General features: G+C 52.1%; 1 protein-coding gene across 3 annotated transcripts; it reads right to left on the bottom strand.

The window, feature by feature from the left end:
• Nucleotides 1-7,135: 7,135 nt before the first annotated feature.
• Nucleotides 7,136-22,607, bottom strand: LOC114427876 (mitogen-activated protein kinase-binding protein 1-like). 3 transcript variants are annotated; one of them, XM_028396096.1, is made up of 31 exons: nt 22,074-22,607; nt 20,369-20,460; nt 17,639-17,701; nt 17,509-17,566; nt 17,266-17,436; nt 17,039-17,176; nt 16,773-16,955; nt 15,958-16,118; nt 15,650-15,848; nt 15,455-15,583; nt 15,144-15,346; nt 14,397-14,488; nt 13,686-13,811; nt 13,534-13,604; nt 13,310-13,431; nt 13,154-13,229; nt 12,899-13,010; nt 12,759-12,822; nt 12,548-12,676; nt 12,021-12,139; nt 11,843-11,880; nt 11,609-11,761; nt 11,413-11,532; nt 11,207-11,331; nt 11,005-11,132; nt 10,746-10,931; nt 10,229-10,310; nt 9,472-9,890; nt 8,697-9,401; nt 7,847-7,932; nt 7,136-7,754 (listed from the first exon to the last, which is right to left on the bottom strand). In XM_028396096.1, the coding sequence occupies exons 1-31, from the start codon at nt 22,188-22,190 to the stop codon at nt 7,533-7,535; spliced, it is 4,689 nt and encodes a 1,562-aa protein (XP_028251897.1). In that variant the 5' UTR covers nt 22,191-22,607; the 3' UTR covers nt 7,136-7,532. The 3 variants fall into 3 exon arrangements, with proteins under 3 accessions (XP_028251897.1, XP_028251898.1, XP_028251899.1); XM_028396097.1 differs by having other exon boundaries at nt 8,697-9,398; XM_028396098.1 differs by lacking the exon at nt 22,074-22,607 and adding an exon at nt 20,725-20,800.
• Between the last annotated feature and the right edge of the window lie 41 nt (nt 22,608-22,648).

The following is a 22,648-nucleotide window of genomic DNA, read 5'->3' as shown; positions in this document are numbered from 1 at the left end:
GGAGACAGAGCTCAGGTCAGGTTTTACTGGTCTCTGCTAATGCTAAAGCTAACAGTACAGGTTTAGTGACCTGACAGAATTATGCAACCTGCATCTTTCCCAGAGCTTCCAGCCTCCAACAGTTCACTGATCACGGAGGTGTCGGAGAATCGACTGAAGATTGAAGGTAACAATCAATCACAGCCTTCTGTTGTAATGATCAATATTCACAGGTGACCTTCATTTAGTCAGAGAGTCTGGATTAGTAATGAAGCTGCCGACAGGCCTCAGGACCTTTCTGCTGCTGAAGGTCTCAGAGATGCGAACTCACCTGCTAACACTGATAAAACGAGCCAGGACATTCAGGGTAACACAAATATAACAAGGGGCAAATCAATAAGGAACTGAACCGGGCTGTACCAAGCTGTACCACAGAAGATTGACTGTCTGTTGGAGCCAGCCCCCAGAGGCCGCAGCGGGAACTGCGGTTCTCGGTTCTCAGCGACCAGCCAGGTTCCACCAGGACCTCCAGGACCTTCCTGTCACAGAGAGCAGGACTAAAACCAGACCGAGTTTAGATTAAACCAGATTCAAAGTTCACTTCAAACTATATCATCATGCTAACACTCAGTGAGGCCTGCAGGTACAGACAAGTGACCACAGGGGGCGCTGTAACAAAGAGCTTCAGAGAGGAGGGGAGCAGCTGGTGACGTTCTCAGAATGTTAGCTTACACAAACAGCTGAATGTGTGTGTGTGTGTGTGTGTGTTCAGCACTCCAGGACAAACTGAACACGTCCAGAGACAAACAGCAGCTCAGCCCCATTCTCGGTAAACCAGCCAACTCCAACTGTTTCCAATAACCACTGATTGATCAATATGATTGAATCCATTGATGATCAGACTGGATTATCTGCAGATCAAGTCTCTGAGCTCGGAAACAAACTGGAGTCCAGTCAGCTGCAGCTGGACGAGCTGAGCAGAAGCTCTGCAGGTCAGTCACATGATCAGGGTGGTCACATGATCAGAGGAGGTGTGACAGGTGTGTGCGTGCTCTCTGCAGGTCAGACGGGTCGACTGTTCTCGGTGGAGAATCGACTGAAGGAGGCTGAGCGACAGGTTGAGGAGCTGACGACTGCACGAGCAGGTCAGCCTGACGTACTGATCACTTTAAAGGATCCATCTCGCTCCTGTTGGTGCTGAATCTCTTTTTTCACACCTGATTCCAGCCGAGTCAGCTGAGCTTTCAGCACTGACTGAAAGATTGAATGAAACTGAACGTGGACTGGACGAGCTGCAGACACGAGCTGTAGGTGAGTCCTCAGACAGCGGCTCAGTCCTGATCACATGTTCATGGATCTTTAACCCCGTCAATCACAGCTGGAAACACTGAGCTGGTTGTCAGTAAGCCGTTGATCGTCTCTCCTCCCAGCTGTCAGCAGTTTGTCATCTTGGGAGGACGACCTGTCAGCTGTGAAGAGCCACCTGCTGCAGATGGGCAGCACCAGCACAGGTACTAATATAGACCTAAAGTATGTCTGACCCTGGTACAAATAAAACCAGGTGACACCAAGTCAAGGTGACAACAGGGAGGATCAGGATCAGGTGCAGAGGACCCAGCAGGCCTCCCTGAGGAGCTCCTAGCTAACTGTTAGCTCTCTGTGCAGAGCTGCTGAGCAGACTGAGAGTCAGCCAGAAGCAGCTGGAGGACCTGCAGAGACAGCTCAACCTGACTGACAGCCAGCAGGGCAGACTGAACACAGGTACATCCATCAACACACAGACTGTTAACCCTTTGTTAGACTGACTCTTCAGTCTGAAGGTGCACAGGACCCAGCGGGCCTCCCTGAGGAGCTCCTAGCTAACTGTTAGCTCTCTGTGCAGAGCTGCTGAGCAGACTGAGAGTCAGTGAGAAGCAGCTGGAGGACCTGCAGACAAGAAGCTCAGGTAACTCATGAAGGCTTCAGTCTGATGGATGTTTAAATAAACTCTCTGGCTGCTGATTGGCTGGAGCCAGCAGGAAGAGCCAGTCAGTCAGGACTGAGAACAGGAGGCTGTGTGTGTTTGCAGTGCTTGGAGCAGAGCTGTCGATGGTGACCGTCAGACTGAATGTGACCGAGGAACATCTGGATGAGCTGAGGACACACAACTCAGGTGTTGCCTTTAAGACCATCATGTAAACCCGAGCGCTGCTGCTGCTTCAAATGTTTGACTGCATGTAGTCTTCATGTTTTCAGTCAGAGCTGCAGAGCTGCTGTCTCTTTCAGACACACTGATGGCAGCACAGAGACACACTGCAGGTAACTGACCGTCTGTGCCCAGCCTGCTGTGTGTGAGCTGTGTTCAGTATGTCTATCATCTGTCCTCAGACCTGCAGGACAGACTGACGGCTGCAGTGGAAGAGCTGAAGACCGACAGTGAAGGTGCACACTCTGACCACACTGGGCACACTCAGGTCTCATCATGTTCTGTCTTCTGCAGCTTCAGATCTGAACCTCTGACTCTGTTTTCAGTTCAGTCTGATCAGCTGTCCTCGATGGAATCCAGACTGGCAGATGGACAAGACTCCACTGCAGGTGGACTGATGTTTACCTTTAAGGTCTCCATGGAAACATGTTAGCTGTATGTCTTCGTGAGTGGAATACATACTGTTCTCTGTGCAGAGCTGCTGAGCAGACTGAGAGTCAGCCAGAAGCAGCTGGAGGACCTGCAGAGACAGCTCAACCTGACTGACAGCCTGCAGGGCAGACTGAACACAGGTACATCCATCAACACACAGACTGTTAACCCTTTGTTAGACTGACTCTTCAGTCTGAAGGTGCAGAGGACCCAGCAGGCCTCCTTGAGGAGCTCCTAGCTAACTGTTAGCTCTCTGTGCAGAGCTGCTGAGCAGACTGAGAGTCAATGAGAAGCAGCTGGAGGACCTGCAGACAAGAAGCTCAGGTAACACATGAAGGCTTCAGTCTGATGTTTAATGAGTTAATTTCTGACACACAAACCAAGTGACAGAGAGTCACAGTGACAACAGGGAGGGTCAGTCTGTGAGTGCTGACTGAAAGTGAAGAAGACCCACAAAGGCTCTCTGAGGAACTCCTCCATCAGCTTTGTTGTGTGAGTTACTTAGAAATGAGGCTTTTTGGAGAAGCTGCTGAGACCCTGATCTGATTCATCATCAGCGTAAAACATAACGGTGCTTGTGGGAGTGTCCGCTTTTATCTAACAGACGTTTGTTTCTTCCTCTGATTCCTCTGAATATCTGACGGCTGTTTCAGATCAAACCTCCAATCTGATGAGCCTGCAGAGACAGCTCAACCTGACTGACAGCCAGCAGGGCAGACTGAACACAGGTACATCCATCAACACACAGACTGTTAACCCTTTGTTAGACTGACTCTTCAGTCTGAAGGTGCAGAGGACCCAGCAGGCCTCCTTGAGGAGCTCCTAGCTAACTGTTAGCTCTCTGTGCAGAGCTGCTGAGCAGACTGAGAGTCAGTGAGAAGCAGCTGGAGGACCTGCAGACAGGAAGCTCAGGTAACTCATGAAGGCTTCAGTCTGATGGATGTTTAAATAAACTCTCTGGCTGCTGATTGGCTGGAGCCAGCAGGAAGAGCCAGTCAGTCAGGACTGAGAACAGGAGGCTGTGTGTGTTTGCAGTGCTTGGAGCAGAGCTGTCGATGGTGACCGTCAGACTGAATGTGACCGAGGAACATCTGGATGAGCTGAGGACACACAACTCAGGTGGTGCCTTTAAGACCATCATGTAAACCCGAGCGCTGCTGCTGCTTCAAATGTTTGACTGCATGTAGTCTTCATGTTTTCAGTCAGAGCTGCAGAGCTGCTGTCTCTTTCAGACACACTGATGGCAGCACAGAGACACACTGCAGGTAACTGACCGTCTGTGCCCAGCCTGCTGTGTGTGAGCTGTGTTCAGTATGTCTATCATCTGTCCTCAGACCTGCAGGACAGACTGACGGCTGCAGTGGAAGAGCTGAAGACCGACAGTGAAGGTGCACACTCTGACCACACTGGGCACACTCAGGTCTCATCATGTTCTGTCTTCTGCAGCTTCAGATCTGAACCTCTGACTCTGTTTTCAGTTCAGTCTGATCAGCTGTCCTCGATGGAATCCAGACTGGCAGATGGACAAGACTCCACTGCAGGTGGACTGATGTTTACCTTTAAGGTCTCCATGGAAACATGTTAGCTGTATGTCTTCGTGAGTGGAATACATACTGTTCTCTGTGCAGAGCTGCTGAGCAGACTGAGAGTCAGCCAGAAGCAGCTGGAGGACCTGCAGAGACAGCTCAACCTGACTGACAGCCTGCAGGGCAGACTGAACACAGGTACATCCATCAACACACAGACTGTTAACCCTTTGTTAGACTGACTCTTCAGTCTGAAGGTGCAGAGGACCCAGCAGGCCTCCCTGAGGAGCTCCTAGCTAACTGTTAGCTCTCTGTGCAGAGCTGCTGAGCAGACTGAGAGTCAGTGAGAAGCAGCTGGAGGACCTGCAGACAAGAAGCTCAGGTAACACATGAAGGCTTCAGTCTGATGTTTAATGAGTTAATTTCTGACACACAAACCAAGTGACAGAGAGTCACAGTGACAACAGGGAGGGTCAGTCTGTGAGTGCTGACTGAAAGTGAAGAAGACCCACAAAGGCTCTCTGAGGAACTCCTCCATCAGCTTTGTTGTGTGAGTTACTTAGAAATGAGGCTTTTTGGAGAAGCTGCTGAGACCCTGATCTGATTCATCATCAGCGTAAAACATAACGGTGCTTGTGGGAGTGTCCGCTTTTATCTAACAGACGTTTGTTTCTTCCTCTGATTCCTCTGAATATCTGACGGCTGTTTCAGATCAAACCTCCAATCTGATGAGCCTGCAGAGACAGCTCAACCTGACTGACAGCCTGCAGGGCAGACTGAACACAGGTACATCCATCAACACACAGACTGTTAACCCTTTGTTAGACTGACTCTTCAGTCTGAAGGTGCAGAGGACCCAGCAGGCCTCCTTGAGGAGCTCCTAGCTAACTGTTAGCTCTCTGTGCAGAGCTGCTGAGCAGACTGAGAGTCAGTGAGAAGCAGCTGGAGGACCTGCAGACAGGAAGCTCAGGTAACTCATGAAGGCTTCAGTCTGATGGATGTTTAAATAAACTCTCTGGCTGCTGATTGGCTGGAGCCAGCAGGAAGAGCCAGTCAGAGTCAGGACTGAGAACAGGAGGCTGTGTGTGTTTGCAGTGCTTGGAGCAGAGCTGTCGATGGTGACCGTCAGACTGAATGTGACCGAGGAACATCTGGATGAGCTGAGGACACACAACTCAGGTGGTGCCTTTAAGACCATCATGTAAACCCGAGCGCTGCTGCTGCTGCTTCAAATGTTTGACTGCATGTAGTCTTCATGTTTTCAGTCAGAGCTGCAGAGCTGCTGTCTCTTTCAGACACACTGATGGCAGCACAGAGACACACTGCAGGTAACTGACCGTCTGTGCCCAGCCTGCTGTGTGTGAGCTGTGTTCAGTATGTCTATCATCTGTCCTCAGACCTGCAGGACAGACTGACGGCTGCAGTGGAAGAGCTGAAGACCGACAGTGAAGGTGCACACTCTGACCACACTGGGCACACTCAGGTCTCATCATGTTCTGTCTTCTGCAGCTTCAGATCTGAACCTCTGACTCTGTTTTCAGTTCAGTCTGATCAGCTGTCCTCGATGGAATCCAGACTGGCAGATGGACAAGACTCCACTGCAGGTGGACTGATGTTTACCTTTAAGGTCTCCATGGAAACATGTTAGCTGTATGTCTTCGTGAGTGGAATACATACTGTTCTCTGTGCAGAGCTGCTGAGCAGACTGAGAGTCAGCCAGAAGCAGCTGGAGGACCTGCAGAGACAGCTCAACCTGACTGACAGCCTGCAGGGCAGACTGACAGCTGCAGTGGAAGAGCTCAAGACCGACAGCGGAGGTACATGCTCGGCACACACTCAGGTCTCATTCTTTCTTAGAATTACAAACCGGTTTCTTCCAGATGACCTGAAGGTGGCATTCTCAGCTGGTCTGACCGACTCTGGATCAGTCGGACCATTTGATCAAGAAACAACACTGATCTTCTCCAAAACCATCACCAACATCGGCCGTGCCTACAACCAGACTGCAGGTACCCAGTCACTCCTCCTGCTCTTCCTCAAACCACAAACCTGTTCTTTTAGTACCAACGTTCATTATTCACCACTTTCTGATGGCGCTTGAATAAATCAGAGTTAAAATCCTCCAGAAACAAAGCCAGCAGGGCGCCATGATGGAGTCACTGTGAGCAGCAGTCACATGACCAACACTCAGAGAGTCTCTGTCTGACCTGCAGCTGATCTCTGTCTGAATACCTGAGTGATTCTGCACACACACACACTGACTGCTCTCTGCCTGCAGACAGGATGGAGCTGACCAATGAGAAGACACTGACTGGTCATGTGACAGAGCAGGGTTCAGATGTGACCTCCTTCCACTCACCTTGTTCCTGTTGAGCATCAGTTGTTGGATGGATCAGAAGTTTTTGCTGGACTGTCCCTTTAAGGCTCTGTGTTCTTCCTCAGGTGTGTTCACAGCTCCGGTCAGAGGTGTTTACTTCTTCAGCTTTACAGCTGCAGACTACCTGAAAGGTTACATGGGCCTGTACCTGTACAAGAACAACCAACCAATCATCTTTAACCTGGACCTGAATGACCATGGCGGCTACACCTCCATGTCCAACGCCGTGGCTCTGCAGCTGGAGGAGGGCGACCGGGTCCGCCTTAGTCTGCCGGCTAGCTACCGGCTCTATGACGACTCCCGAAACTTTAGCATCTTCTCCGGCTTCCTGCTGTTCCAGCTCTGACGGGAGCATTCAGAGTCAGGATCAGGATATGAGTGAGACCTCCTCGGGGCGGAGCACAGAGGCTGGACTGACGCTTCCTGTGAGGATGTAAATCACAACAACCTTCAACCAGAATCAGCTCAGTCTGAGCTCATCACACAAGCCTTTCACAGAACTATCATCATAACCTGTCATTTAGCTGTAAATGTTTGTACCTGAGCTGCTGTAACAAGGAACACATGTGTAAGCTGAAGTCTGAAACTTTTATTAAATGTGAGAAAAACTCTGTTTGAAGCCAAAAGTGTGACGGTCATCAAAAGATAATAAATACAAACTGTGTTAGCTCAAAGAACATGTACATCAGAGTGTCTTCAGGAAGCCTCCTATTGCTCTCTACAGCAGTAATCAATAACATGATTGATCCCTCAGAGCTGCCATCTGCTCCTTCTGGGGACGGGAAGGTCACAAAGTGACGAGGGGAAAAAGTCTTTAAAAAAATGACCTCAAAAAATGAGTCAACACTTCGATTCACACGAGGAAGATTGTTGCATAAAAACAAACTCAGAATGGCTTCAGATCCTTCATCAGTGAGGAGGAGGAGGTGCAAACAAAACAAGAGGAGAGGAAGATGACGAAGAGGAGAATGAAATGATCCCTTCAATGGACAGCCTGCAGGAGGAGGAGGAGCAGACATGAAGAGGAGCAGCGTCATGCAGTGTGGTTGAGCCTCCTGTTGACAGCCTGCAGGAGCAGCAGAGAGTACTCCTCCAGCAGAGCCGCCGTCTTCACCTCCCCCGCTCCTCCCAGCATGCTTGGCATGCAGAGTGGCAGGGTGTCCAGCTCTGCCCTCATGGCCTGGAAGGCCTCTGATAGGAGGAGAGACATCTGACGCTGGTCGGAGGCGGAGTCATCAGTGGAGGAGCCGCTCACCTGGAGGAGGAGGAGCACATGAGATCCAGGAACATCGTGATGTCATGCAGAGCAGCAGAACCGACAACAGACACTGGGCGGCACAGACTCACCTTCCTGTACAGGTGTGTGGCTCTTTTAAAGCAACTCTGCAGCTCATTGGTCAGAGCCCTGCAGGTCTCCACACTGATTGGCTGGTCTGGAGAGAGAGAAGCAGCAGGTAAGACCGGGTCCAAAATCACAGGCTCACTTCCTGCGCCCTGTATGAGGTGGTCCACGCAGGGCTCGGTGGAAACCATCTCCCTCCAACATGTTGTGTCGCATAAATAAAACGCGCTGCTCTCTGCCAGCTAAACCAGTGACATCATATCATCAAATACAGGTTTTCTCAGGTGACAACAACTGATGAACAAACCTAACTGCTGGTGGTTCTGTCTGTAGAACATCACCATGCTCCTCATCTCCTCACCGGGCTGCTGCTTACCTTCCACACAGCACATGATGGTACATGACGACTGTTCCTGATGCATTGTGGGACACACTGAGGGCACTACAGAGGGTCTAAACATTCTCACTACACATTCAAAGGGACATGTAGGAAGTAGGGCTGATTTTAGACACAGCCTGTGTGTGTGTGTGTGTGTCTCTGTGTGTGTGTGTGTGTCTCTGTGTGTGTGTGTGTGTCTGTGTGTGTGTGTATCTGTGTGTGTATCTGTGTGTGTGTGTGTATCTGTGTGTGTGTGTGTGTGTCTGTGTGTGTGTGTCTCTGTGTGTGTGTGTCTGTGTGTGTCTGTGTGTGTGTGTGTGTGTGTGAGAGAGACATGGAGAAAGAAAAGACACAAAAAAACAGAGGAGTGAAACATCTCACCCGTTGTGGAGAGGGAAGGAGGGGGAGGAGGAACAGAGCCAGACAGATGACAGGATGAAGGGATGAAGAAGAGGAGGAAGAGGATGAGTCCAAACCTGCGTCGTCTGTCTGCTCTGCACTGCCATCTGCAGGACTCTGAGATTCCTCCTCCTGTTGAGCGGAACTCAGGGGGGGGACAGAGACCGGAGGAGGCCGCACTGACGAGGAGGAAGCAGGCTTGGAGGAAGGAGAGAAGGAGGCGAGGGAGGGCTTGTCAGGGAGTGATCTGCTGCCACCGCTGTGGACTCGGGCCTGGAGGTTGCGAGGAGGGAGGGCCGCCTGGTTGCCATGGTTACCCAGATACGAAGACGAGGAGGAGACGACAACGGGCACCACAGCAGCGTGGGGCGGCGTGGCCAGAGCCGCGTTAGAAGGCACCACAGCGACGATAGGAGGCGGAGTTTCTTTGACCTGAGAGGCGGGGTTTCCCGCTGAGGACAGTGATGTCACTGCAGGGTCCTCACTGGGGTCGTTGAGGCCATCACACATGGACACGGAGCGGGAGATCTTGGCCATGGAGCTGGCAGTGGGGCTCATGTAGGAGCGCAGAGCTGATGGGGTCAGAGAGGAGGAGGAAGACTTCCTTGGCGTGGCAGCAGCTGTTTCCTGCTGGGGGGATCTAGGGGAGGCGGGGCTGGGTTTCTGAAGGGCGGGTCCTGTGGTTGGGGGCCGCCTGGGAGAGGAAGGGAGGGTGGTGGGACGCTGAGGGGGGGGGAGCAGCTGAGGAGGGACCTCTCTGCCAGGACAAGAGGGGTCCCCTGCTGGAAAGACAAACAGGAAGTGTTTAGAGGTTCAGCTGCAGGCGGGTCTACAGTCAGGCTGGAGTGTTACCTGGGTCCGACAGCAGGCTGTGCACAGACTGAGCCTTCCGAAGTCCAGAGGAGGAGCCTAGGTGGGAGGCAGCAGCCCGGGCCGTTGGGCCTAGAGTCCTTCGGGACTCCACTGAGGTTTGGACCTTCTTCCGCAGTGGGGAGGGTCGGTGGGCCTGTTGGGCCGAGGAGGGGTCCTCTTGGGGCTGGATAAGGTCCTGAGACGGCTTGCCCTGATTGGTCCCATTGTGAGGCTGCACTTGGTCCTGAAGTAAGGAGAGCTGGTCCTGGGTCTGTTTCTGGGGTTGGTCCTGGTTCCATGACACCCTCCTGTCTTGGTCTCTGGTCTGGCTCTCATCCATCAGAGGTCGGACCTCAGAGACTAAAGGACGAGCCTTTCCCTCGATGGGGGTCCGAGATAGAAGAGGACACACAGTCCGGCTGAGGAGGACAGCAACGTTTAAACACAGGTGCTGAGCAGCTGGTTCCATTCATCATAATGTTATTGATCATGGGGTTATTGATCATGGGGTTATTGATTATGGGGTTATTGATCATGGAGTTATTGGTCATGGAGTTATTGGTCATGGGGTTATTGATTATGGGGTTATTGGTCATGGGGTTATTGGTCATGGGGTTATTGATCATGGGGTTATTGATCATGGAGTTATTGGTCATGGGGTTATTGGTCATAACGTTATTGGTCATGGAGTTATTGATTATGGGGTTATTGATCATGGGGTTATTGATAGGGATTGATCAGTGAACTGGTGTCTCACCTTCCAACTGAGGTCTGGGACAGAAACCTGGAGGAGATGCTGAGACTCTCGGTGGAGCTGTGAGATGCTCTGCTTGGACTTCCTGCCAACACAAAGTTCACACTTCAGTTAGGTGCAGATTACAGCTTCCAAACTCCACGAGGACAGAGACATCTATTCGTGTCCCCGAGGCGACAAGAACAACAGACCGAACAGCTCTGACAGTTTGACCGATAAAAAAGTTCTGCCTGGACCATGTGTGGAGAACAAGCTGTGAGAGCTTCTCTGTTCTCCTGCAGTAAGGAACAAGCTTCAATCCTCACCACAACACAGAGGGGCAAATGCAGAGTTAATGTGTTGGCTGTTGTGTTACTCATTGTGTCGGCTGTTGTGTTACTCATTGTGTCGGCTGTTGTGTTACTCATTGTGTCGGCTGTTGTGTTACTCATTGTGTCGGCTGTTGTGTTACTCATTGTGTTGCTCGTTGTGACGCTCATTGTGTTGCCGGTCATGTTCCAGTGTGAGACCTGCCGTGTACCTGAGGCAGAGCGGTCTGCCAGTGTCACAAAGTGCTCCTTAAGGAAAGCCTCCTGGTCTGGAGTCTGAGGGACGGGTTGAGACGCTCTGACCTCTGCACTTCCTTGGCCTGCTTCCTCCTCCTCCTCCTCCTCTTCCTCCTCCAGCTCAGAGGAGTTGCCGTCCACACTGTGAGGCTCAGTGGGTTCTGTGGGACACAGAATACAAAGTGAGACTAGGTACAGACAGATCAGGGTCAGCCTTCAGGTCCCCTGTCTCACCGTCTCTGGTGGGTCTGTCTGGACTGGACAGTCTGGAGCTGAATCCCAGGGAGCAGCCGCTGTCTGGACTGGGTTTGTCTTGTCGTCCTCCCACAGCAGCAGGATGCACCTCTGTTACCTGGAACTCACTGAGGGGGCGGGGCACACATCAGAATCAGGTTCAGATGGGGGGGGGTCATGTTAGGACAGGAAGCAGTCTTACCTTTCTGCCAGACTCACTCTGTCCTCCCATTGGTCCGGATACAGCACCTGATCCTCCCTGCCTGAGCTTTGATTGGAAAGCAGGATAAAGTCTGGTCTCTGATTGGTCCTCGCCTCATCATCCCCCTGAAAGGACAGAAACGTGTGTGTGTGTGTCTGTGTAACTCCCTCTCTGTGCTACATAAAGCTGACTGAGTGTGTTCTTACCCAGGCTGTGGTCACCTGCAGGCTCATAGTACTCCCCAGCTCCCGATTGGTCCTGTGAAGCCCCGCCTCCACAGCCTGCCCTCCCCTGGTCGGGCTAACATGAAGTGGGTGTGTCTCCACCTGTAGGAGGATACAGTGATGAATACTACATCCACCTGCTGTCTAAAGCGTGCTCTGTGTCCGTCAGCATGCTGACCTCCTCCTGCTCCGCCTGATGCTCCTCCTGTCTGCCCGGGCAGTATGAGTCCAGGAGTCTCAGATCCAACATGGACTTTACCATCAGGACGCCGTCAGCGCCGCCCGTCCTCCTGGACCACCTGCGGCGAGGGAGTCGACTCTCCGACGCCTCCTGAGAAGTCATAAAGAAAAGCCTGTGATTAACCTGCCTGATGTTTTCAAGTAGACGACGCAGTAACGGTTTGTTTCTGACCTTCCTGCCATCTTTGCTGTGCACATCATCAGGCGCCTCTGAGGGAGACGAGCAGAAAGACGCCATGAATGATGAATCAGCTGCTCCTGATCACAGTCAGCAGCTGAGCTGATCAATGATCAATACAGCAGCAAAGTATCATCAACAGAGGAGCTAACATGTAACCATGGCAACAGACCTGTCTCCTCCTCCAGACTTCCTGCTGTGGGGACATAAGGACAACCAAGCTCCTCTTCCTCCTCTTCCTCTTTGTCACTGTCAGATGACATGGTGACAACACGAGGAGACACCGCCTCCCTGACCGCACGCACGCACAGACACACACACACAGAGACACACACAGACACAGACATACACACACAGACACACACACACACACACACGGACACACACAGACACAGACACACACAGACACAGACACACACAGACACACACAGACACAGACACACCCAGGCACACAGAGACACACACAGACACACACAGACACACACAGACACACACACACAGAGACACAGACACAGAGACACACACACACACACACACAGACACACAGACACACAGACACACACACACACACAGACACACACACACACACAGAGACACACACAGACACACAGAGACACACAGACACACAGAGACACACACAGACACATCATTGTGTTTGTTGTCATTATTGTGGATTCTCAGATTGTTGCTGACACTCACCTGAACTTCACAGCTCTCTGCTGAGGTGCATTCTGGGAGTGTGGAGTGCTGCTGGAGGGCTGGAGTTCAACAAGTCGCTGCCTCATCCTGATGGTCAACTCTGGACTGAGACGCCACACAAAGATGCAGCTGTGCACACACAGACACACACACAGTGTTCAGTGTGGACAATGATGAAGAACATGGCGCTCTGACCTGCAGTGAGGCGTACCTGTCACCTGACGCAGTGATCAGGTGTCTGCAGTCACTGCTGAACTTCACCCCCGTCACAATCTCTGCAACACAAACAGGAGTCAATACACAACAATAACAATAAACACAAACCAACAACACAGTCGGCAGCAGACTGACCGGAGTGTCCGAACATGGTGGCCACACACTCTCCAGAGTAAAGGTCAAAGATGCTGATGTTCTTGTCAGAGCAGGAGGTGGCGATATAGAGCCCTGACGGGTCGATCTGCACCTGGAGGAGGAGCCAGAAATAGGAGGAGGGGCCAGGGGAGGGGCCAGGTGGAGGAGAAGGAGCCAGGGGAGGGGCCAGGAGGAGGAGGAGGGGCCAGTTAACACCTGTCCTGATGGAAACATCACTATAGCAAACAGACGAACCTTGATGAGCGTTCCATCCTCGCCCTGAGAGCCTTTGTACATCTTCTTCTGTTTACCGTTGCTGATGTTAAAGATCCTGAGGGGCAAACAGCCAATCAGACGGGAGCACAGTGATTACTGGTCCATCCAGTGTGTGTGTCTGTGTGTGTATGTTACCTGATGCTGCGGTCCTGACAGCCCACTGCTGCGTACTTCCTGGTGGGTTCGACGTCCATGTCATACAGAGTAGTCTTCCTGACGACATGATGTGTACGAGTGAACTCCAACCCCTCCCCCACCTGAGGAAAAGGATGTGATGTCATCAGCATAAATCCTTTAATCCCACGTCTGTTTCTGCCAGACCTCTCCGAACACGACCAAATCCATTTGATGAAACTCACCTGCTGGGCAGTGCGGAAGTATACGCTCTTGTCAGCTCCACAGCTGATCATCCTGACCTTCCCCTCGTTGGCTGATGGACAGAAGAAGGTCAGAGGTTAAACCCTGACAGTGGTCACAGTTCAGAGGGTTAAAGGTGGTCGGAGTCACTGACCAGCAAATCTGACAGCAGTAATGGAGGACGAGTGTTCATCCAGAGTCTGAACCAGACTATAGTCTCTGCCCGCATCCAGGACGTGGATCAACCGGTCCCGGCTGGCCGTGGCTAATAACTGGAGACCTGAGAGGGGAAGAGACGGTATCCATGACACAAAGTCTGCGTGTGTTTGTGCATTCCTCCCTTTGTGTTCTTGTTTCCTGCTCGACACAAATGTTCTGTTTCTACAGTTAATCTGAGAGAGTGAGACATTTACTGCCTGATCCATGTGTGAGCTCTGCCAGGACCCGAGGACCTTTCTGCCCTGCCAGGACTTTTCTGCCCTGCCCTGCCCTGCCAGGACCTTTCTGCCCTGCCAGGACCTTCCTGCCCTGCCCTGCCCTGCCCTGTAAGGACCTTCCTGCCCTGCCCTGTAAGGACCTTCCTGCCCTGCCAGGACCTTCCTGCCCTGCCAGGACCATTCTGCCCTGCCCTGCCCTGTAAGGACCTTCCTGCCCTGCCAGGACCTTTCTGCGGTGAATACTGGTGGAAGACGGTGTCTGATCTCCTATTGGCTGAGCCACATGTGCCAAACCCATCGCTTCACCCTCAGACGCAGAAGTAAACATTGGAACAGGAATATTTTCTCTGGTCATTTTTCTTTGGTCCTACGAGTTTGATCAGCAGTGTGTGTTTGTTTACGTTGTGTACACATGGTGTGTTTCTTACCTGTATCTGGTTTGGAAAACTCAAGGCAGAGAATCTCAGAGTCATGAGCCTGAACGTTGAGGATCTCCTCCATGCTGCTCAGATCATGGATCCTAAAAACACACACACACAGACACAGACACACACAGACACACAGACACACACAGACACACACACAGACACACACACACACAGACACACACAGACACACACACACACACACACACACACACAGACACACACAGACACACACACACAGACACACACACACACACACACACACAGACACACAGACACACACACACACACAGACACACACACACAGACACACACAGACACACACACACAGACACACACACACACACACAGACACACACACCCAGACACACACACACACAGACACACACACACAGACACACACACACACAGACACACACACACACAGACACACACACACAGACACACACACACAGACACACACACACACAGACACACACACACAGACACACACACACAGACACACACACACACACACACACAGACACACACACACACAGACAGACACACACACACAGACACACCCAGACACACACACACACACACACAGACACACACACACAGACAGACACACACACACACACACAGACACACACAGACACACCCAGACACACACACACACACAGACACACACACACACACAGACACACACACAGCGTCAGTCTGACTGATCCATTCCTTATCACACCCAGCTGGGCCCCTTCACCTCACCTCAGGACTCCCAGCCGGTCACCAGAGGCCAGGTGCTGTCCGTTAGGACTGACTCGCAGGGTCCTAATGCCAGCCCGGCTCTGGTCTGCCTGCTGACCCTCTGACCCTGATGAGCCTGCCTTCTCTGTGTTGCCGACAGCGACGCTGTCAGCGTCCAGGAGGCTGGTTATGTTGTCGTCCACATAAATGACCTTCTGTAGGTCCTGAGCGATCAAAGGTCAGACATTAAAAATGAAGGTATTTTTATAGGAGGCGCTGTTGAGCCCTGAGTCACATAAACACAGGTAGCTGTGTGTGGGTGTGTGTCCTACGTGGCTCAGAATGTTCCTGTGGAGGGCACCGTGTCCCTCGATGTTCCACAGTCGGATGGTGTTGTCTGACGAGCAGGACAGGAAAGAACCTGGGGGTGGACGCACACCGCCTTCTCCCTCTGGGTAAACCTGCAGCACAAAAAGGAGGAGTGATTTCAAGTGTGTGTGTGTGTGTGTGTGTGTTAACACACTCACCTCCAGGCTCCACACACAGGACGAGTGGTAGAGGGCGGAGTAAAGTTTTCCTGCCCTGCGGGGGTCACGGAGATCGCGGACGTCCCACACATAAACACTGTGGTCATTGTAGACACATGACAGCCAGCGGTTGGTGGGATCATAGGTCACCGCCACAGTGTCCGGGTAACGAGACTCCGCCCTGCAGGAGAACAGCTGACTAAGAAAGGGGAAGAGGAGAGTTTGATGTGAAAAATCAACAAACAGAACAGTCTCCATGTGAGGGAGGATGCAGGCTGACGTTTTGGACTACTGGACAGGTGGGTTACCTAGCGTCCACCATGCTGGCAATATCAACACCCAGACAGTGTGGGCGGGGCAGAGTGCACAGGAAGTGCAGGTTTACAGGACTGAAGGCTCGAACCGTTCCATCAGAACAACCACAGAAGATGAAGTCGTCTGTGACCGACAGACAGGTGGCCTGAGACGTCTGAGGACACACAGGTGGACAGAGAGACAGACATCAGGAAGTAGAACCTTTCACCTTCATTCACAAGAACCACCCAGGCTAGGCTAACATGTTAGCACAGGCAGCAGCTACATGCTAACAGCATGCTCTGACGCTGCAGTCATTGAACCTGTGAGATACTGTTACAGTGGAGGTGAGCGATGGTGCGTTCAGGGTCATCTGTGAGGCTGGAGATGTGTGTGTGGGATGATTCATCCAATCAGGTGGAGAACTGACTATGAATGAGAGCAGCATGTGAAACAAACCAATGAGGGTGAGTGGAAGGAAGTGGGCGTGTCTGAACAGTGGCAGCGCTGAGCGCGGGAGGACTGTCATCGGATGAGGGATGAAATGTTAGCGTGTTTACACCCGACAGGTGCGTCCAGGTGAGACGAGGACTTACAGAGGCAGAGTCGACTCTCTGCTCAGGAAGCAGAGGAGGAAGCAGAGGAAGTTCACATTAGAGGCTGAAGGCAGCAGGTTGTAAAGAACAGTCTGTGTGCTGTGTGTTAGCATGATGACGCGGTTAGCTTTGAACACTAGCGTCACGTTACGCTGACCTAGCCAAAGCTAGCTTTGTTCCAGGTTGTTCCAGGTGAAGGTCGGAGTGTCACAGCAGATGGAACTGTTACTCACCCGCAGCTCCACCCACTTGTCCAGGAGCCGGCGGTCATTGAACTCACACAGCAGGCCAGAGGATGTGATGCAGAAGGTGGAGGAGGCCTGCTGGCCCCGCCCACACGCCACATCGCTGAAGAAATTGTTCCTGAGCTCTCCCAGCAGCCCTGAACGCCCCAGCAGGGGCACGGTGGCGTTTACCTGGAGACAAAGACGACCAATCAGTGCATGTTCTCATCAACAGCTGACCAGCATGCGAGCAACGGACGGGCTGCTGTGTAAACCTTGGAGGTCTTGGCGTGGTCCAGGTACCAGAACTTGACGTGTCGGTTGCCAGCAGTGACGAAGTAGGAGCTGTCGTCGGAGAAGGAGACGGCCGTCACTTTGCTTGACACCTTGTTGGCAGCAACAACGACGTTTTTCTGAAGAAGAAACAACACGTCAGCACGTTTCCCGGCAGGCGGCGCCCGATGTGTGCAGCCGGCACCCGACGCGTGCAGCCGGCCGTTACCTTCCAGTTCCACACGTTGACCATCATGTCGTGTTGGTAGCCCACGCTCACAATGTATTTGCCATTTGGGGAAAACGCCACGCAGGAGACTCCATATTTATGCTCCTGTAGCTCAGACACCTGAAGACGCTCCGCCACCTCCCAGACCCGAACCGCCGGCATGTGGCCGCTCTGAGGAGGGAGGACAAACAGCTGTTACCCAGGTGCCACCGCAGCAGCCAACAGCCACAAACACTCACTCACCTCACCGGTGACCACATATTTCCCATCTGGAGAGAACGCCAGCGTGGTGATGGCCTTCCTGAAAACACAGACAACAGGAGGTCAAAGCAAGGCGGAGCAGCGGGGAGGCGCTCTGATCGGCAGGTTTTACCTGGAGCTGTTAAAGATGTGGTACTGTTTGTTCTTACGAGGGTTCAGCAGGACCACGACACACCTGCAGAGACAGGAAGCAGCCAAAGAATCTCACAAAAGCCTCCGCCTGCAGTCACATGACCAGCAAAACCATTAAAGCACACAGTGAAACTGACACCAACACACACACAAACACACACACACAGACATAACAACACACACAGACAAACACAGGGAGCCGCACAAGCTCACACATACTCATACAGGCAATACAATCATCAGGTTATTGATCCATCACATAAATCATCGCAGACCAGAGGCAGACGGTTTGGGCCAAGCACAAAGCCGTTTATGCTAAGCTAAGCTAAGCTAGGCTAAGCTAAGCTAAGCTAGGCTAAGCTAGGCTAAGCTAAGCTAGGCTATGCGTATCCTGACTGCAGTGCGACAGACTTCTTCTTTAATCAGCTGCAGACCCACTCTGAACATTTTACAGATGGATGGACATGTTCATGTAGGTCAGCACGCACACACACAGACACACACAGACAGACACAGACAGACACACACACACACACACACAAACACAGACACACACAGACAGACACACACACAAACACACACACACACACACACACACACACGGGTGTAATGGTTGAACTGATCAGGATTTAGTTTGTCCCTAAAAGGAAGGCAGGTCCTCACAACACCGTAAATCACACGTGTGTGTGTCTGTGTGTGTCTGTGTGTGTGTGTGTGCAGATAAAGACTCTGCTGCTGACTGTTCGTCTGTAAGCTGCTGAATCAGCAGCCAATTATATTCTTCCTCACCGACACACACAGCTGAGCTTCTACATTAGTGAGGACCCACGCTGACCTGACTTCAAAACTCCTCCAGAAATAAAGCACCAGACTCAGTCCAAACATGAAGTCCTGTCCTCCTCAGCAGGACGCCATGATGGAGTCACTGTGAGCAGCAGTCACATGACCAACACTCAGAGAGTCTCTGTCTGACCTGCAGCTTCCTGCAGCTGATCTCTGTCTGAATACCTGAGTGATTCTGCACACACTCTGACACAGGACGGAGTGTGTGTGTCTGTGTGTGTGTGTGTCTATGAACACAACATAACTTTGTGTGTTATATTATTTTCTCCATGTCTCTACACACATGACTACCCCGCCCCTCCCCCACCAGTTGATCCACTGACCCACTTCACTTCACGTCAGCATTTCTTAGCATCAGACTGATGCTGCATCTGAACACAGACTGACCAATCAGCTGCTCCCAGCCTGCAGCTGATTGGTCAGAGTTTGGATTCCAGTTGGGGGGGGGGCACCCTCACACATTCTCTGCCATCCCACCAGATTCATCAACAATATCCACTGAGTGTGTGTGTGTGTGTCCTGACAGCTGACAAAGAGACTGAAGTCCAGGCGCCTGCAGCAGATAACATTCAGTTTCCCCATGTGGGATCAATAAAGTACATCTATCTGTGCCCTGAGCTTTAATGGAGCCCAGCCGAGGACACGTCTGTCCATGGACTGCACAGAGAACTTTCTAGAAGCACCAACACCTTCTGATAAGCTCCTGAAACTCTGACAGCCGCAGAGAGAGCTCTAAAGATCCAGAGGCCTCTGTGAACACCTTACAGACCTCAGCCCACAGCGACCCCTGCAGGACACCTGCAGAAACACTCCACAGGCCTGTGACTCATCAGGAACCATCCCCAGACCAACCCACACAGATCCCACCGTAACCTCCAGGACCCCTCTGAGGAACCCAGCTTTAAAACACAGCTGGAGACCTCAGAGCCTCTCATGATCGGGACCTCTTTCAGGGAAGTCCCTGAGGCCGTGGTACCGCTTCATATTCTGCCTAAACTCAACTATTTGAGTGTTTCTGCCTCACACTGCGCTTCACCTGCTTTCACCAACAGTCATTTCATTGATCCTCAAACAGTTCAAGACCTTTAAGGTCGAACACACTTTTCTGTCTGCACTTCCAGACACTTCCACTTCTTTTCCATTCTCAGCTGGCAGCAGCGGCTCAGTGGTAGAGCAGGGTTGTCCAATAATCGGAAGGTTGGCGGTTCTAGTCATTGTTGTGTGTCCTTGGGCAAGGCACTTTACCCACATCGCCTCCAGTGCATTCACTGTCTGAATGAATCGGTGGTGGTCGGAGAGGCCGTACGCACACCTTAGCAGCCACGTCTCCGCCCCCCTGGGGAGCTGTGGCTACATCTGTAGCTCACCACTGCCACTGTGTGAATGTGGCGTGAATGAATAATGCATCTGTAAACTTAAGGAGTACTAAGGGAGTACAGACGCCCTCCGAACTCTCTGGAACCCTGTCCAGTCAGCAGAGAGCTGAGGCCGAGCGCGGCTGCTGCCACTTTGAACACATGATGCCTTTAATCTGATAATCTGATCAGCTCGTTAGCCTCCACAGCCGAGAGGCGCAGCGACGGTCTGCTGCTGACATTCCAGACTTTAATCTGTTTCTATGTCCAACCAGCTCCTGAGTATAAACACCTCCACCAACACATCGACTCCTTTCAGCCTTTGTTCTTCACCAACACTTCGACAGTGGGCTGTGTTTACGTCGCAGCTTTGACTGGTTAACTCCTTCCTCTCATTTAAACTCTCATAAGAGCTTTGTTAGATGTTCAAGCATCAACCCCTCCACTCATGGGGCTTCAGTGTGTAGGCTGATGTGGATCTAATAACCTCACAGTGTTCATCTGATCCTCACCCAGCAGGATACGCCACGAGTCCAGTCCGGTGGTCGCAGGCCAGCGCTCGGTTTCCTGGAGCTGTGATACCCAGAACCTTCTCCAAGGTTACCTGGAAGGCAAAGGTCAGAGGTCATGTGAGGGGGGGTCTCCTCCATCATTTCAGACATTTGTCACCAACATCATTACACCAACCAATCAGACGGCCGTGTGGCCAGGTCTGCATTCCCATTGGTGGGCTGGATGCTAACTGAGGGACAGACAGGCTGTGTCTTCACTTTTGTCTCAGCTTCTTTCTGATCTGAGACACTGGAGGAGCTCTAGCTGCTACACACAACATCACTGCATGCACACACACACTCACACACACACTTACTTCACAGGCCATGGTGTTTAATTGTCTCCTGAAGTATCTGGACAGCCGGTCCAGCTGTAAAACACACTGAGCTGCTTGGCAGTGTTGAGCTTGCTGCTAAGCTAACAGCACACAGTCTGCCCTGTGTGTGTGTGTGTGTGTGTGTGTGTGTGTGTGCGCCCACATGACTTTCCCTCCCTCTGCACCTCTTCATGTTTTCACTGCTTTTCCCTCTGAGCTGTGAACAGCGTTCAAACTTAAACCCATCCAGATGAATCATGAGCTGTTTGTGTTCACAGACTGACTGCAGACCTGCTGACTCACCCAGTCTGTCCTCTCAGGAGCGTCCCTGGAAAAATACCTCCTGCAAGGCTAACATGCTAACATGCTAACATGTCCTCGACCATGAAAAACCTGTTTACAGTGAAGCTTACATTGTAGGGCTGAACAACTGAATGAAGTCACATGGAAACATGTGGCTGTGATCGCATCACGGCTCCACAGCAGGACTGAATCCTGAATCCTGTCCTGTGTCCACAGCAGGACTGAATCCTGAATCCTGTCCTGTGTCCACAGCAGGACTGAATCCTGAATCCTGTCCTGTGTCCACAGCAGGACTGAATCCTGAATCCTGTCCTGTGTCCACAGCAGGACTGAATCCTGAATCCTGTCCTGTGTCCACAGCAGGACTGAATCCTGTCCTGTGTCCACAGCAGGACAGGATTCAGTCTGGTTTTCATGCACCAAACAGGAGGCTGTCCACTTGTGCACATGCCTTCAGTTTTATGTGTTACAAAGTCAGTAAATACAACACTACAAAATGAGGACACACTTTAAAGAAGACGTGTTTACAGAGTTAGGACATGTCCTCTATGTCAGAACTAAAGGGGATGTCCTTACAACAGCAGTCAAACAGGCAGGATCCATGTGGGACACAAAGCATTGTGGGAGCTGTGCAGACAAACAGATGAGAACCCTGCAGGGACAAACAGACCGGACAGACCTGACTAACAGGAAGTCCTGCAGGAGACGTCCGCCCCGACTGTGTACCTAACCCTGGTTAATGTTAGTGTGAGCAGACGATGTGTTAATGATCTGCACACACAGTTTGACATAGAGTCCGAGGGGACTGACTCACTTCTGGGGTCAGCCTCCAGTGGACACCGGAGGAACTGCCATTTGTGAAACCGAGGCTGCTGATTGGATCAGTCAGCTCAGAGTGGTCAGCAGCATGTTACAATGAACAGGTGTCCTCCAGGGGACAGCTGTGTCTCTGCAGGTATGAGGACATGTGGCAGCTTTAAAGCCTTCTACGGCTCAGGTCAATCAGCCCGCAGACGGACACCACTGCAGTGTGTGCGCGCGCGTACCTTGCCGCTGAGGTCGCGCTTGTGCCGCGCGGCGGCGCTCCGCCTCAGCTTGATGGACGGGGAGCGCAGCAGGTTCTTGATGCGGCTGCGGATCGTTCCGCTTCCATCCGCGGCCATCGCGCCGTTAGCAGCCGGCTAGCTGCGTTTCTCAGCGGCTGCAGCCTTTCTCTGTGGCCCGCTCCTCCACCACCGCCGCAGCTGCTGTCATTCTGTCCGCCCCGGACGGCTCCGCTGTTCCGGTTCTGCTTCTGATTCTGAGCGGTTCCGGCTCGCTGCTGCTCAGCATCTTATTCTTCCGCCGCAGCGAGGAACGGGGAGACGCTGCGGCTCCAACACGACAGGATCGAACTGAGCCGGGCGACGGTCCGACAGCGTCAAGGCCGCATGCGGCAGGGACACCATCACTTCCGGTGGGGCTTTTCAGAATAACATAACCCTCGATCCACGTCCACGAATATTCCTCATAACAAAAACAAAACATGGCAGCTGCTCATTAAAACCTCTCCACCCACACAGCCAGCAGAGGAGCTCCAACCTCACCCACCTGCCTGTTAACAGGAGTTCCGATCAGCCAA

The sequence above is a fragment of the Parambassis ranga genome, chromosome 22 (assembly GCF_900634625.1).
Source record: "Parambassis ranga chromosome 22, fParRan2.1, whole genome shotgun sequence".
Lineage (NCBI taxonomy): Eukaryota > Metazoa > Chordata > Actinopteri > Ambassidae > Parambassis > Parambassis ranga.
Note: the sequence above shows the minus strand (reverse complement) of the source record. Positions and strands in the feature narration are given on the sequence as shown.

Coding starts and splice junctions, on each gene's coding strand:
- LOC114427876 (XM_028396096.1), bottom strand. CDS start 22,190: ATGGCCGCGGATGGAAGCGGAACGATCCGCAGCCGCATCAAGAACCTG. Junction 13,432..13,533: donor ACTTCCGCACTGCCCAGCAG/GTGAGTTTCATC, acceptor CCTTTTCCTCAG/GTGGGGGAGGGGTTGGAGTT. Junction 11,762..11,842: donor ACAGCAAAGATGGCAGGAAG/GTCAGAAACAAA, acceptor ATGACTTCTCAG/GAGGCGTCGGAGAGTCGACT.